Here is a 13,822-nt window from a genome sequence, read left to right as displayed (position 1 = left end):
CAAGAGTATACTACAACCAAATGAGCCTAATCTTTATTAGTCTTAGGCTTATAAATAATTTTAGAGTTATGAAAGTATTTGCCATGTTTTTGCCTGCAAAGTACTTTATGAGTATGATCAACACTTCCCAAATTAAAATAAATCAATACTTGGTTTGAGTTAAACCTTACCTTAAAGCCTAACTGTGCAGCTTTAATAGCAGCAACATATCCTCCAGGACCAGAACCTATAACTGTTACATCAGCATCAACTACGATGAAAGCAAAATGATACAAAATAGTAAAGTGGTTAATATTTACCAGAAAGAGCTCTTTGGAAAAGCAAACAAATAGCCCCATACTTAAACCCCTTAAAGTACAAATCAACATTTTCTACATAGTTTCTACACTATTTTATTCCTAGCACTTGACTGCTCTTAGACGCTACTGAAAAACGGCATAAATTTTCAAATTTCATTTTCTATTATTTTAAATTCATTACTGCAAACAGAAATACAACTGAGTTCTTTAATACTAACACTGTATCCATTGACCTTGCTAGATTCTATTGATTTAATAATAACTAACAAGAATTTAGAGATACTGGAAAACAAGTATATAAAAAGCAAAGAGCCTGAGCTTTGGAATCTGACATTCTGGGCTTCAAATCTCAGTACGGCCAATGATTAGCTGTATGAACTTGACTAAATGACTTCACCTCTCTTTAATATAGGGATGAAAACATTGCTTCAGTGATTGATGTTAGGATTAAATAAGATAATTTTATATAATGCTTTAGTATTTCCTGAGACCTATTACTTTTTTCAGATCCTTAACTTCTGAAATATCAGGGAAAAAACAGCTTCCATGTAATATATAACAAATACATTTTGAACTATACTTACATATTGATAACTTTTATATAATTTAAGATAATATGCTAACCAGAATATTTAATTAACTATTGTGGCTATTTTTCATATAAAGATAAAAAATTGAAAATTAATTTTGACTAGCATCCTTAGGAGTGTAACAACTGTAATACAAATGTACAAGTAAGTCCAATTACTCACATTCTTCTCAGTCCAACTTCAAATAAAGGAACAATGACTTTTAAGAGCTAGGAAACAGTCTCCCTTTTCTTCCCTTCCACTGTCCTTACAATCCCAACTAACCTAGCAATTAGCAATTGATGACACATATTCACATATATTATCATGTTTGATTCTCAGTATTTCCTATGAGGAAGATAAAGATGGCATAAATAAAACATTTCACAGAAGAAACAAGAAGTTTAAAGAGGTCAATTAACTTGTCCAAGGTTAACCCGCAAGTAAGCTACAGAGACAAACTAAGCTTTTTGACTCTACTTCCAGAGGTCTTTCCATTATTCAATACTATTCCAATCCTCAGTTTTAACCATCATAAACTAAAATCCCAGTGAGCAAAAATAAAGCTTTATTAGGTGAGAAATTCAACCTGCTTCATCTTTGTTACCTGGTAAAAGAAAGACCACGAAAAAATTACCTCATAGGATGGTAAAAGAACAATATAGGTAAATAATTTAGCATAGTTCTCTTAGCATACATAGTAAGTATTCTACACTTAGTAGCTATATTCTGACCTACAAAGAAGACTATTTTAACTCACATTGCCCTCTCTCCCCAAAAACACATCCGTAGAGCAGTATCGTTCAAAAAACCTTTGCTGGCCTCAACAGAATCATAGAACCTCTATTCAGCCCAATTATCCACAAAATCTAAGAATCTCTCCTATTGAATAAATGAAAATACTGGAGTTTCTTTGGTTACAGCAGATGATAGCTGAGGTATAACTCAATTCATGTAAAAATACAGTCATATCAATACATGAAAAAATTATTGCTTCAATTTTTACTGATCTATCTGTGCTTTTTAGCCACCATACTTGGCTCACTGATTTAGGTTCAGAATTAAGTATCTAATAAAACATATTTCTGTTTTCAAATCTTGAACCAAATGAAGATCTACACAACATCCCTTAAATGGGTTCTAATTTTTAATTTGAGTAATGTAAATACAAGCTACAAAACAGGTTTCTTTGCTGAATTTTTGTATCTTTTCTGATTAAAAATACAGGTTTACCAAATAAATTTAAATACACTAAAGCAAAAATAAAACAACAACAACAACAAAACCTACACTGCCATACAACCCAGAGAAAACTGTTTATAGGTCCTCCCAATCTTTTTTTTAGGAATGTTTTTATGAAACTCAATTTTTGCCATACTTTACATTCTTTTCTCATTCTTACATGAGCATATATATTTATAACATATATTATTGCTATAATTCTCCAAAAACCTTTTTAATGACAATAAAACTGAATTAAGTATTTTAAATTTTGAGTATATATATTTTTGAGTATATATTTTTAATCACTCATATGTAACAATTCTTATAGTAAGTCCATGGTACCAAAATGAGAAATAAATTTGGTTTGGAAAAGAACTTGTTTTAGTAAGTCCAAGAGAAGTAAATAAGAGATAAAAGATAACAGCCAAAAACCTTGGGTTTTATTTCCCTATTCACTGTGTAACTTTAGGTTGTTTTTTTTTTTTAATTCAGAAAATACCAAAAACTCAAGAGTTCCTCTCTTACTGAAGATACTAGATGTAATATTCCATCACAATAACACTGAAGTTGAAGTGCTAGGATGTACTGAAATGAGAAAAAAGCAGTGTCTTTATCTAAAGATCTGTCAACTGAGAATATAGGAGGTTATAACCCAGGAAGAAACTTTCCAAAACCAGTGTTTAGGGGAAATACACACACATCTGCAGTTTACTTTGAAATGCATGAAAAAATAAGACGGAGTGATGGATGTGGATGAGCACATATGTGGTACTGTAAGCACAGAAAATGTTAATGGAAGAAAACCATGGATGTTCAATGTAAAATCCTTAAAATTTTCTAAATGTTTATAATTTTCCACAATAAAATGTCAGAAAAACAAATCATCTAGGTCTCACCTGTATCAAAGGATTTTTACAAATGAAAGCTGACAACACATGCTTCTGACTCACCCTCTCCTTGTCAAGAATAATTTCATAGGTTGAGTCCCACATACAGTTAAAAAAATCAGGATACAGGCCGACCGTGGTGGCTCAAGCCTGTAATCCCAGCACTTTGGAAGGCCAAGGTGGGTGGATCACCTGAGGTCAGGAGTTCGAGACCAGCTTGCCTAACATGGTGAAACCCCATCTCTACTAAAAATACAAAATATTAGCCGGGCATGGTGGTGGGCACCTGTACTCCCAGCTACAGACGAGGCTGAGGCAGGAGAAGTGCTTGAAGCCAGAGGCAGAGGTTACAGTGAACCAAAATCGTGCCATTGCACTCTAGCCTCGGCAACAAGAGCAAAACTCTGTCTCAAAAAAAAAAACAAAAACAAAAAAACAAAACCAGGATACACAAAAGTAGTTAAATGAAATACATTTATTTAAGGCATATCTGACAGAAAAATAGCAAACGACAGCCGAATAGCAATCTGTATTTCAAGTGTCAGTGAAGTATCAGCTGATTCAAACAAGGCCCTTTAGATTCTGAAATTATCAGGTTTAAAGTATCAGGTTGATAGTTTAAAAATACTGGAGTACATAAGAGATGATTGACTTAAGGCAGTTAATATTATTAAAATAACTCAAAGAAAAAAGGCAGGAAAAGTACTCTACAAAATAACCTACAACTGTTACATATTAGTTCATTATAAGGAAAACAAGTTACCACATTATCCAAGCTACCACTGAAATAAAGGTTTTGGGTTACAAATTAATTGTAATCATCAATATAATTACAACATGTATCTCAAGAAGTCAGTCTGTGTAATCAGCACTTTGGGAGGCCAATGCGGGCAGATCACTTGAGGTCAGAAGTTCAAGATCAGCCTGGCCAACAAAGTGAAACCCTGTCTCTACTAAAAACACAAAAATTAGCTGGGCATAGTGATGCAGGCCTGTATCCCAGCTACTCAGGAGGCTGAGGCATGAGAATCTCCTGAACCCGGGAGGCGGAGGTTGCAGTGAACCAAGACTGTACCACTGCACTCCAGCCTGGGCAACAGAATAAGACAAGACCCTGTTTCAAAAAAAAAAAAAAAAAGTCAGTCTACAATAACACCTACTACTTAGGTAGTTTACAATGTGCCAGTCACATGGTACTATCTTACATAAGTCTCATCACATTTCTATGACATAGTTATTACTACCATTAACAAGAAGAAAAGGTTGAAAACAACTAAATAACTAGAACAAGACTACATAACTAGTAAGTAATATAGCCAGGATTCAAACAAGGTCCTCTAGATTCTTTAGCGTGTGCTCCTATATACCATTATGTTCTACTGCCTTCCGAAATGCTCAGAGGATCCCATAATCTCCAGGACAAACAAGAACTTCAACTAAGATGACAAGAATATGCTTTAATATCAGAATGAAACCAAATATTTATGAATCATCAGTGCCTTCAATAACCTTACAATACAGTGAGGAAAAAGAGGCACACGTCAAAATGAAGATAAAACCAGATTTTTAAAAAGAAAAAATGAACAGGAAAAGAGATGGCATAAGGCAATAAGCCTTAATTACCAAATTTACTGAATATAAGAAGTATTTGGTAAGGTTTATCTGTTGACATTTTGTTGGGGGATGTAAGGGAAGTTGTTTTTAAACTGTCAATGGCCTTAATCTCCAGTCTTTTTTCAGCAACCTCCTCCCATAGTTAACACTCTGTACTTGTTATCACTCAAAACTGTTCAGCCTCTGAAATCAATAGCCACTTTCTGGTCATAACCTCCCAGTCTGTAAAGCAGAAATACAGAAAAACAAGAAATGATCTGAAGTAAAACAAACCTGGGTTCCAAACCACCCCCACCAAGTCCTTGGGCAAATTATTCATCTCTCTGGGCTTTGATATAACATAGGGATAATAGTAAGGATGACACCTGTAGGGTTTTAAGGATCAGAGAGTTAACATCTAAGTAGGTGCCAGGTGCATACCAGTCGCTCAGTGTCACTCCCCTTCTCAGGTCCACCACCAAACTTGAGCCCAGCTGCCTCTAGTCTCATTTACATCCTCCATTCTAGCCTATCCAGTGCTACTCCAAAGCTAAAACCCAACTCAGATGTTATTCTCTTTGTTGTTATGTTCTTTGTTGGTTCCCCAATCTCTTGTTAGATAAAGCCCATGTTCCTAAGTACAGCATCCAAATTCCTTCAGTACGTATTTCTCCAGCCTCATCTCCTACCACATTCTGTTTACTCATCAATACCATGCAGTTTAAGTTTCAGTAAGAGTCAACTACTCTTAGCATACACGCATAGAACTATGCTGGTCTTTCTTGGTACCATCTGTTTCATATACCTAGAAATAAACACTAATAGCACGCATTTCACATTACAAACACTACTTGAAGCTCCTGGAGGGGGGTGCCTGCACATGCTGTGTCTGTGTGTGCATATATATATAAATGACATAGCCCTAGTTATTACAGTCTAATTAGGAAAAAAAAAACAATTACAGTAAAAGGTCCAACCTGTAACCAGAGTTACCCTCAACCTTTTCAGATATCAACATTAATTCTCTAGGAAAGAATTCTGTGACCATTCCCAATACATCTACAGATGTCATCACTCCCTATGCTTAGTCTGTGGATCCCCATCACAATTATGTGTTCGATGTTTGTCTCCAAGTGAATTGAAAGCTCTATAAAAGCTGGGTATTGTCCATCCTGCTCACTGCTGTATTCCAGTAGTTGGCCCAGTAACTAACACATAGTAGATATTAGTATTTGTTTAAATAATAAATAAGGGAATGAATGAGTGTAGTGAAATGTGAGTGATTAAGTGCTACCAGTTTGTTAAGTGCTGTCATGAAACAGGTCATATCAACAGTAACACACAAAATTTGGCAAATTCTGATGAACCTGGTTGATACGCTATTCAGACACTTCTCAGACATTGTAACCAAGAGTGTATCATAAGTTTTGAACTCCTCAGGAGAATTAATCAATATTCATCTAAGGAAGAAGACTGAATAGAACACTAACAGTGTAGGCTCTGGAGTCAAAAGGATTCCCGTAGCTCTGTCATTTCCTAGTTGAAAAACCTAAGACTCAACTCTTCCATCTATAAAATAGGGAGAACAGCAGCACATACGTAGTAGAAAGGTCATGAGAATTAAATCTGTGCCTGAGACAGAGTTAAGCCCTCAGTGCATCAGTTAATATTACTGTTGTTGTAGATGGATACTTATTTTGTACAAGACACCATACTGGATGCTTTGCCATAGAGCAGTAACTAAAACAAACCCGGCCCCAGGGTTCATTCATTCAATAAACATGTACTGATTACCTACTGTATCACTTTAGGTACTAAACAAAAAAGTCACAGTCCCTGCCCTGAAGTTTGCATCCTTGAGGAAAAGACAGTAAGCCTGTACCTCAGATAAACACAAATATGTGTGTAAAATGGTTGTTACTGCATCCACTCAAAGCTTTTACCCACTTACCTACATGGGTACTAAATGATTTATGATTTACTCAATGTCAAGAGAACTCCAAACTGACTATCGAACATTCAGCCTCATTCCACTAAAATCTAAGATCTAGCTCAGGGGCTGCCTGGCAAATAGAAGGCACTGAATAATTTTTGTTGAGTGATTCCAAACGTATAGAGTAAGCCATGAAAAATATCCTTTAGAAATGAGAATCTAACATTTCTCCTGCTACGTGAGTTGAGAAGAATGAGATTCCCATTTAACAAGAGACAATGTGTGTAACAGGTCCAACTTTTCCCCTTATCATATTAGCATTTTTTTAAAAGGATTTCTTGACCTGTTCAAAGCTATGATAACTCACTCACTGCTGGTCCTGGGTGACTAGAATCCTTCCCCTACCCTTCCTCTAGAAATACCCAAAATAATAATGGTTGGATAACAGTTGAGGATACAGGATTAAGTTACTTTGGAGAATGCAGGGAGACTGATAGTAGTTCCCCCAGATAATGATTTCTACCACTGAAGCTTTAAGACATTCAATTTTACTTATAATCCATATGGGTGAATCCAGTAAATGTCAAAACAGTTCATTTCAAATAATCAATATCCTTGGTATTGACAGGTCAAAATACTTCAATATAAGCCTATTAACTTTCTGGGTTTTTTTTTTTCTTGGGACAGAGTCTCGCTCTGTCACCAGGCTGGAGTGGAGTGGATCTCGGCTCACTGCGATCTCTGCCTCCCAGTTTCAAGCAATTCCCCTGCCTCAGACTCCCCAGAAGCTGGGACTACAGGTGCGCACCACCACGCTGGGCTAAGTTTTTGTATTCTAGTAGAGATGCAGTTTCGCCATGTTGGCCAGGATGGTCTCCATCCCCTGACCTTGTGATCTGCCCACCTCAACCTCCCAAAGTGCTGAGATTACAGGCATGAGTCACTGTGCCCAGGCAACTTTCTGTTTTAAATACTTAAAAAAATAAAATGCATATTCTCTACAGGAACTTCCAAAATATATTAAAAAAAAAAAAAAAAAGAATAAAGAATAAAATTCCATGATCCACAGCTTTAAAGTATATCCTGCTAATCTTTAAAACATGCTTCTGATAAATCCATGATGACTTTCATTCAGCACGTCAAGAAAGTCATCTCATCTTTTCAAACAGTGTTAAAATAACCAATACAACCTTACTCAGTGGAAAAAAGTAACTTTTTAAATGTAAACATATGAAATTGCTGCCCTGCTCAAAAACTTTGTTTCCCATCATACGTGGAATACAATCTAAACTACGAGGCCTGGCTTACTCCATCATCTGTCCCCTGCCCACCTCTCTGATTTTACATTCTATGGGTTTCTGCCCCAGCCACACCAGCCTTCTTGCTACTCCTTTAACTTCACAAGCCAAGTCCCACCTCAGACCTTTCTCAGTGTTGTTTCCCCCTACCTGAAATAACCTCACTCCTTCACTTCACTCAGGACCCTGTCCAGATATCATCTCCTCAGAAAGGCCTTTCCTACTGTATCTAAAATTGTTTCTCTTCCTATTAACTGCTTTAATTTTCAGTTACTTCCCAAAATATCTATCCGTTAATTATATATTATTTGTCTTTTATCACCAAATCACAAGTTTCAAAACAGCAGGATTTTACCTTGTTCACTGCTTGGAACACACTAGCTCAATATACATTCAAATGAATAAACACATTAACAAATAAACTACAAGACACTTAATGTAAGGTATTCCAATATTCACTTGCTTTTACACTGAAACAGAAAGGAACTGTCAGCTAATATGCTGAAAATATGTTTTACTTAAGTACTTACTTGGCTGATCTGCGTAAGTTCTCAGAGGCACTGCAGAAAGTCCCTGTAGGCCATGAGATACTCGACTGAAATGGCCCCTCTAGAAAAAGAAAATGTTCCTATTACGTATAATAGGAATTAAAAACATAGAACTACTGAAGGTTGATGAAAACAGAACAATTTTGGGCAAATGTATCAAGCAAGGATTATTAATGTATCTTCTTCATTGCCACACAGAAGTTACAGATCAGTTTCCCCTCTTTGACAATAACTTAAACTTTTCAGTCTCAGCTTGCCACACCTATCTTTTTATTATGAATACTGAACAAATCATCTCATATTTAACCTAATTTTTTAAATGTATTCAATGGTATTTTTACTCAGCTTTCAGAAAACATGGCTAGTGCCAGGGGTCATTTTAATGTCATAATTAAAGCTCTGGGCCGGACGTGGTGGCTCGAACCTGTAATCCCGACACTTTGGGAGGCCGAGGTGGGCGGATCACCTGAGGTCAGCAGTTCAAGATCAGCCTGGCCAACATGGTGAAACCCCGTCTCTGCTAAAAATACAAAAAAATTAGCAGGGTGTAGTGGTGGGCACCTGTAATTCCAGCTGCTTGGGAGGTTGAGGCAGGAGAATCGCTTGAACCCAGAAGGTGGAGGTTGCAGTGAGCAGAGATCGTGCCACTGCACTCTAGCCTGGGTGACAGAGTGAGACGCCATCTCAAAAAAAATTAAATAAAGCTCTGAAAGTTCTAACTGAGTCCAGGCGTGGTGGTTCACGCCTGCAATCCCAGCATTTTGGGAGGCCGAGGCAGGCAGATATGAGGTCGGGAGTTCAAGACCAGCCTGACCAACATGCAGAAATCCCATCTCTACTAAAAAACACAAAAAATTAGCCAGGCATGTGCCAGCTACTCGGGGACTGAGGCAGGAGAATCGCTTGAACCTGGGAGGTGGAGGTTGCGGTTAGCTGAGATGGCACCATTGCACTCCAAGCATGGGCAACAAGAGCAAAATTCCATCTAAAAAAAAAAAAAAGAGGAAGAAAGAGAAAATTCTAACTTAAATACTTCAATAATCTATGCATAATAATCCTTTTACCTGTAATTTGTTTCCTAACTGTAAGCTAGCACGTATGTATAGTCCATATTTACTTAGAACAATCTATGAAAATGTTCCTGAGACATCCACTAGGAATAGAAAATTAGACAAGGTAATTTAGGAAAATGCACTAAGTAATGTGCTTACGTTCTGGAAGACTATAGTTTGACAAACTGCATCAGAATCTCCCTAATCTCTATATACGGATGGCTACCATTTCCTAAGGACAATGAAGCAGAAAGAAACAACGCAAAAAGCTCCTGCTCCTTTCACAGCAGGCAAATGGGCGGCAGTAACAAAACCTACACTGATGTTCCCTATTCCAAAGCGACTCTTAACACCTGAGGTCAGGACAGCAGACCCGAAGAGCAGCAGATTGCCAATCTTGAGTTTTAGTCTCATCTCCGCCGCTCCCTAGAAGCATGACTTGTATAATGGTACGTTAACTTTTGGGAACACAGGTTCCTCATCTCTGAAACAAAGGAGTTTGATCGCTATATTATTTTTAAGGTCTCCACCAAGATAGTGGTACCCAACCAAGGTGCCACATACACACAATCTGGCTGTAATTAGGTATGCAGATAAAAACGGAAGGCTGTTCTGATAACCTGCTGCAATTAAAGATGTAAGCCTCCAGGAAGACCTGAGAGAGCAATGAACACCAGTTTAAAGCTGCAAACACTGACAAGACCTCAGGGGAATTCCGAGGGCTGTTGCAGCCGACTGGGTCTGGCCATTCAAGAAATGGCTCCAGGGTTACCTACCCACTGCATAAAATTTGGCCCCTCAGGGGTCAGAATTAGGATTAGAAAAAGGCAGATGGTATAGAGCCAGACTACATGGGACATGGATGGCTTACACTTCCTCCAAGGTAGAGGCCTACATGTGACGGGATGGCCCTCGGTCCAGGCTTGGGGGTGTACCACGAGTGACTGCTGGCCGTCACACAACGGCCCGAGAAGACATGCCACAGCCTGGGCACAGGCCCGTCCCTCGCCTGCTGCCGCCGCAGAACGACCTGCTACCCTGGAGCCTAGGGCCGGGCTGAACCGGTGCAGAGGCGGGGCTAGGGGTGGTACGGCCCAGGCGCCCGGCCTTCGCCAGCCCAACAGGGTTACGCCGCGTCCCGGACACACGGAACGGGACCCTCCGTGCTTTGGATTCAGCACGACCCCACCTACTTGGCCCTCACCTTGGCCAAGGAGCAGTACAGACGACTCCAACTCTGCATTTTTCCGCTGTATTTTCCTTTCCGCCCAGGCGTTTACGGCCGCTGAGCGCCTCCGCCGCTTCGCCAAGGTCTCCCCGCCCTGCGCATGCACAGGCGCAACCGACGTCATCACCCAGAAGCAGCGCGATTGGCCAGCGCGGTTCTACCGCACGAGTCGTTCCTGCTAGGGTAGGCGTCGTACACTGTCGTAAGGAGCGTGGTGCTTTGTGGCAGTGCGGTCGGCTTTAGGGGCTGCTGTCAAAATGTCGAGCTACAATGTATTATTAGACTTGGAAGATGAAATAAACAAATAAAACTATCATTTGCTTAGTGCATGCCACAGACGGCAAATCTTGACAATTTCCACAAGCTCTTGGTTGTGCTAGTCATTCCCCGGCACTTTCTACAGACATCTCATTTCATCCTTGCAACAACCATATGAAGTATTGCTATATTTCCATTTCTTGGATGAGACCCAGAGAGGTTAAATAATGCCCCCAAAGTCTCGCAGAGGAGGCGTAACTGCAGCCCCAAGGCCAAAGCCTTTGGTTTTAACTACTGCTTTATAATTGCTCCCTTCAAATGCCATATAAGGAATGGGGCTACAGATTTTTGGTATCGCCAGCATCCTGCTCTAACTAGTTAACTGACAATACGTAGAAAACACACTATCTTCTATTTTTTGGTTGAGAAACGCATCTCCCTAGTAGAACAAATTAGAGGGTGGGATGGTGATGAGATTTTTAGGTTTTGAGAGATAATAGTTTGAAAAACATTGTCTTCATTCTGCACAGAAGTCTAAGGTCTGATACTTGCCTTGTGATAGCTCTATATAGTGTGAATAAACTTAATTCTACATTTACTGAAAGTCTACCACCTAGGCCTTGTGCTAGGCTCTATAGACTTAAACACTGGTTAGAAATTACTGCCTAACTATCTATGCTCACCTTTAGGTATGGATAATATTTAGTGTTTGTTGTAGAGACGGTATTGCTGGCAGCTCTGTCCTGTGACAGGGTCCCAGGCTCCTTTTGTCTCGTGATACTGCCATCATCAGAGATTGCCTTGCATCTTTCATTCAAGATGGTTGCTCTAGTTTCTACAATCATGCCCCTTCATTCCATATGATTACTGTAAGGTCTTTTAGGCTGACTGACCCACAACATGGATGGCATGGTAAACTCTGTGACCTGCACGGATGCTCCAGATGAGTTCCTGGAACTAGAAAATCTGAAGTAACTGGAAGACCACAAAAAGGGGAAGAATGATCAACCCCTGCATCACCTAATTAACTTTGAGACATTCTTCTATTGTTCCTTATTCCTGCCTCAACTGATAAGGCAACTGGACTTTGTAATCGACCTTGGTCAACCTTGTGACTCCAGACCCTACCACCCCCTCCCAGCTTGCAAAAACCACCCTGAACTGTAACTTCTGTAACTTTCGACTGCCTACTCCAAACCTATAAAACCAGCTCCTATCCCACCGCCCTCTGTCAACTCACTTTTCAGACTCAGCCCGCCCGCACTCAGGTGAATAAACAGCCATGTTGCTCACACAAAGCCTGTTTGGTGGGGGGGGGCGTCTCTTCATTCAGAACATGCATTTAACGATTACAAAGCCACGCCTAGCTGCAAGGGGATCTTCGAAACTGTCTTGTCAGCTGAGTATCTAACTAAAATTGTATTAATAAGCAAGATGAGATGAAGAGACATTGGAGGACAGTGAGCAGCCTCCACGACACAAATGGGGAGAATGGCAGTTTCATGGCAGTCTTTGACATCTGGTCTAAGAGTTATCTCTCCATATGCACCAAATCTCACAGTTCTTTCCTGAGCTGTTCTGAGGTTTTGTCCTTTTATGCCCTTGTCCAGAATTACAATATTGTATTCTTATTAAAAAACAAACAAACAAAAAAAAAAAAAACTTCCATCCTTTCCAACTGTCATTCACAAAGCCTAGGAGCTCAACCTAGTGTAAGAAGTGAGACAGGAAATAGATTCCTTACTAAACTCACCATATTCCTCCACATTCCTCCTCATCTTTTCTACCAGCTATACCTCTTCTCCTCTCAGCTAGGACAAAAGCCATAATGCATATAAATTAATGCAAACATACTGGGGTGGAGAAAGTGATGTCAACAATGGACAGCCCACACCAGCAGTGTTTATATTCCCACTAAGGAATGTAACCAGAAACTGGATCACAATTATTTTACTAACTTGATTTTTTTCATTTAACGTTATCTCATGAGCAACTTTCCATATTCATATTAGCCTACAACATTAGTTCTAATGACTACTTGGTATTTTGGGACATACCCTGATTTATTTAACTATATTTTATTATTAGATATGTAAGCCATTACAAATTTTTCAATATCTTAAATAACTTATGACTAAGTCTTTGCACACATTCTTTGTCACTTCTTGCAGTAAATTCCCAGAAGCAGAATTGCTAGGTCAAAGAAAAAGCATATTTTAAAGATTTATACTGTCTCTCACTTATTTTAATTATTATTATTATTTTTTTTGAGACAGAGTTTCGCTCTTGTTACCCAGGCTGGAGGAGTCTTGCTCTGTTGCCAGGCTGGAGTGTGGTGGTGCAATCTCAGCTCACTGCAACCTCCGCCTCCTGGGCTCAAGCCATTCCCCTGCCTCAGCCTCCTGAGTAACTGGGATTATAGTTGCCCACCACCATGCCCAGCTAATTTTGTATTTTTAATAAAGCCAGGGTCTCACCCTCTTCAAATGTCCTTAATTTAAGTGGGTTAATGGAGATAGATTATTCATTATAAATGCAATAAGTCAGGCAATCAAAATATTTGCAAAACATAGCTTTTCAAAAACACTTCTCTTGCTGGTTTAAGAAAAAGTAAATATTAAATACAATAGGCTACACTTCATTGGGTTTTTTGGTATAGTTGATAATATAATGACAAGAGCGTGAGTTTTGCAGTCGAAAAGTTCTGTGGACTCTTGCTCCTCCACTTAATAAATAAATGTGGAAACTTGCAGATGTTTCTTAACTTTTCTAATCTTCAGTTTCTTTAAAGGTAACACAAACTGCTAGCTCCCACACCACAGGTTATTGTAATTATTCATAGATGATGTATGTACACAGTCTAGCCCAGGGTAAGCATTTAACCAACATCAATTCCCTTTTCAAGCCCTTTCCTCCTTGCATCAAACTATATC

At 39.0% G+C, this 13,822-nt stretch overlaps 1 protein-coding gene across 1 annotated transcript in view; it reads right to left on the bottom strand.

Annotated features, from left to right (window-relative positions):
- The window catches only part of DLD (dihydrolipoamide dehydrogenase), a 29,103-nt gene extending 18,313 nt beyond the window's left edge, over nt 1–10,790 (bottom strand). The window contains exons 1-3 of the mRNA XM_017546832.2: nt 10,608–10,790; nt 8,334–8,412; nt 171–250 (exon numbers count right to left, since the gene is read on the bottom strand). Of these exons, the coding sequence (XP_017402321.1) occupies nt 171–250; nt 8,334–8,412; nt 10,608–10,646 (198 nt within the window). The 5' untranslated portion in view covers nt 10,647–10,790. The remainder of the gene's footprint in view (nt 1–170; nt 251–8,333; nt 8,413–10,607) is intronic.
- Between the last annotated feature and the right edge of the window lie 3,032 nt (nt 10,791–13,822).

Source organism: Cebus imitator, unplaced genomic scaffold (assembly GCF_001604975.1).
Source record: "Cebus imitator isolate Cc_AM_T3 unplaced genomic scaffold, Cebus_imitator-1.0 Scaffold192, whole genome shotgun sequence".
Lineage (NCBI taxonomy): Eukaryota > Metazoa > Chordata > Mammalia > Primates > Cebidae > Cebus > Cebus imitator.
Note: the sequence above shows the minus strand (reverse complement) of the source record. Positions and strands in the feature narration are given on the sequence as shown.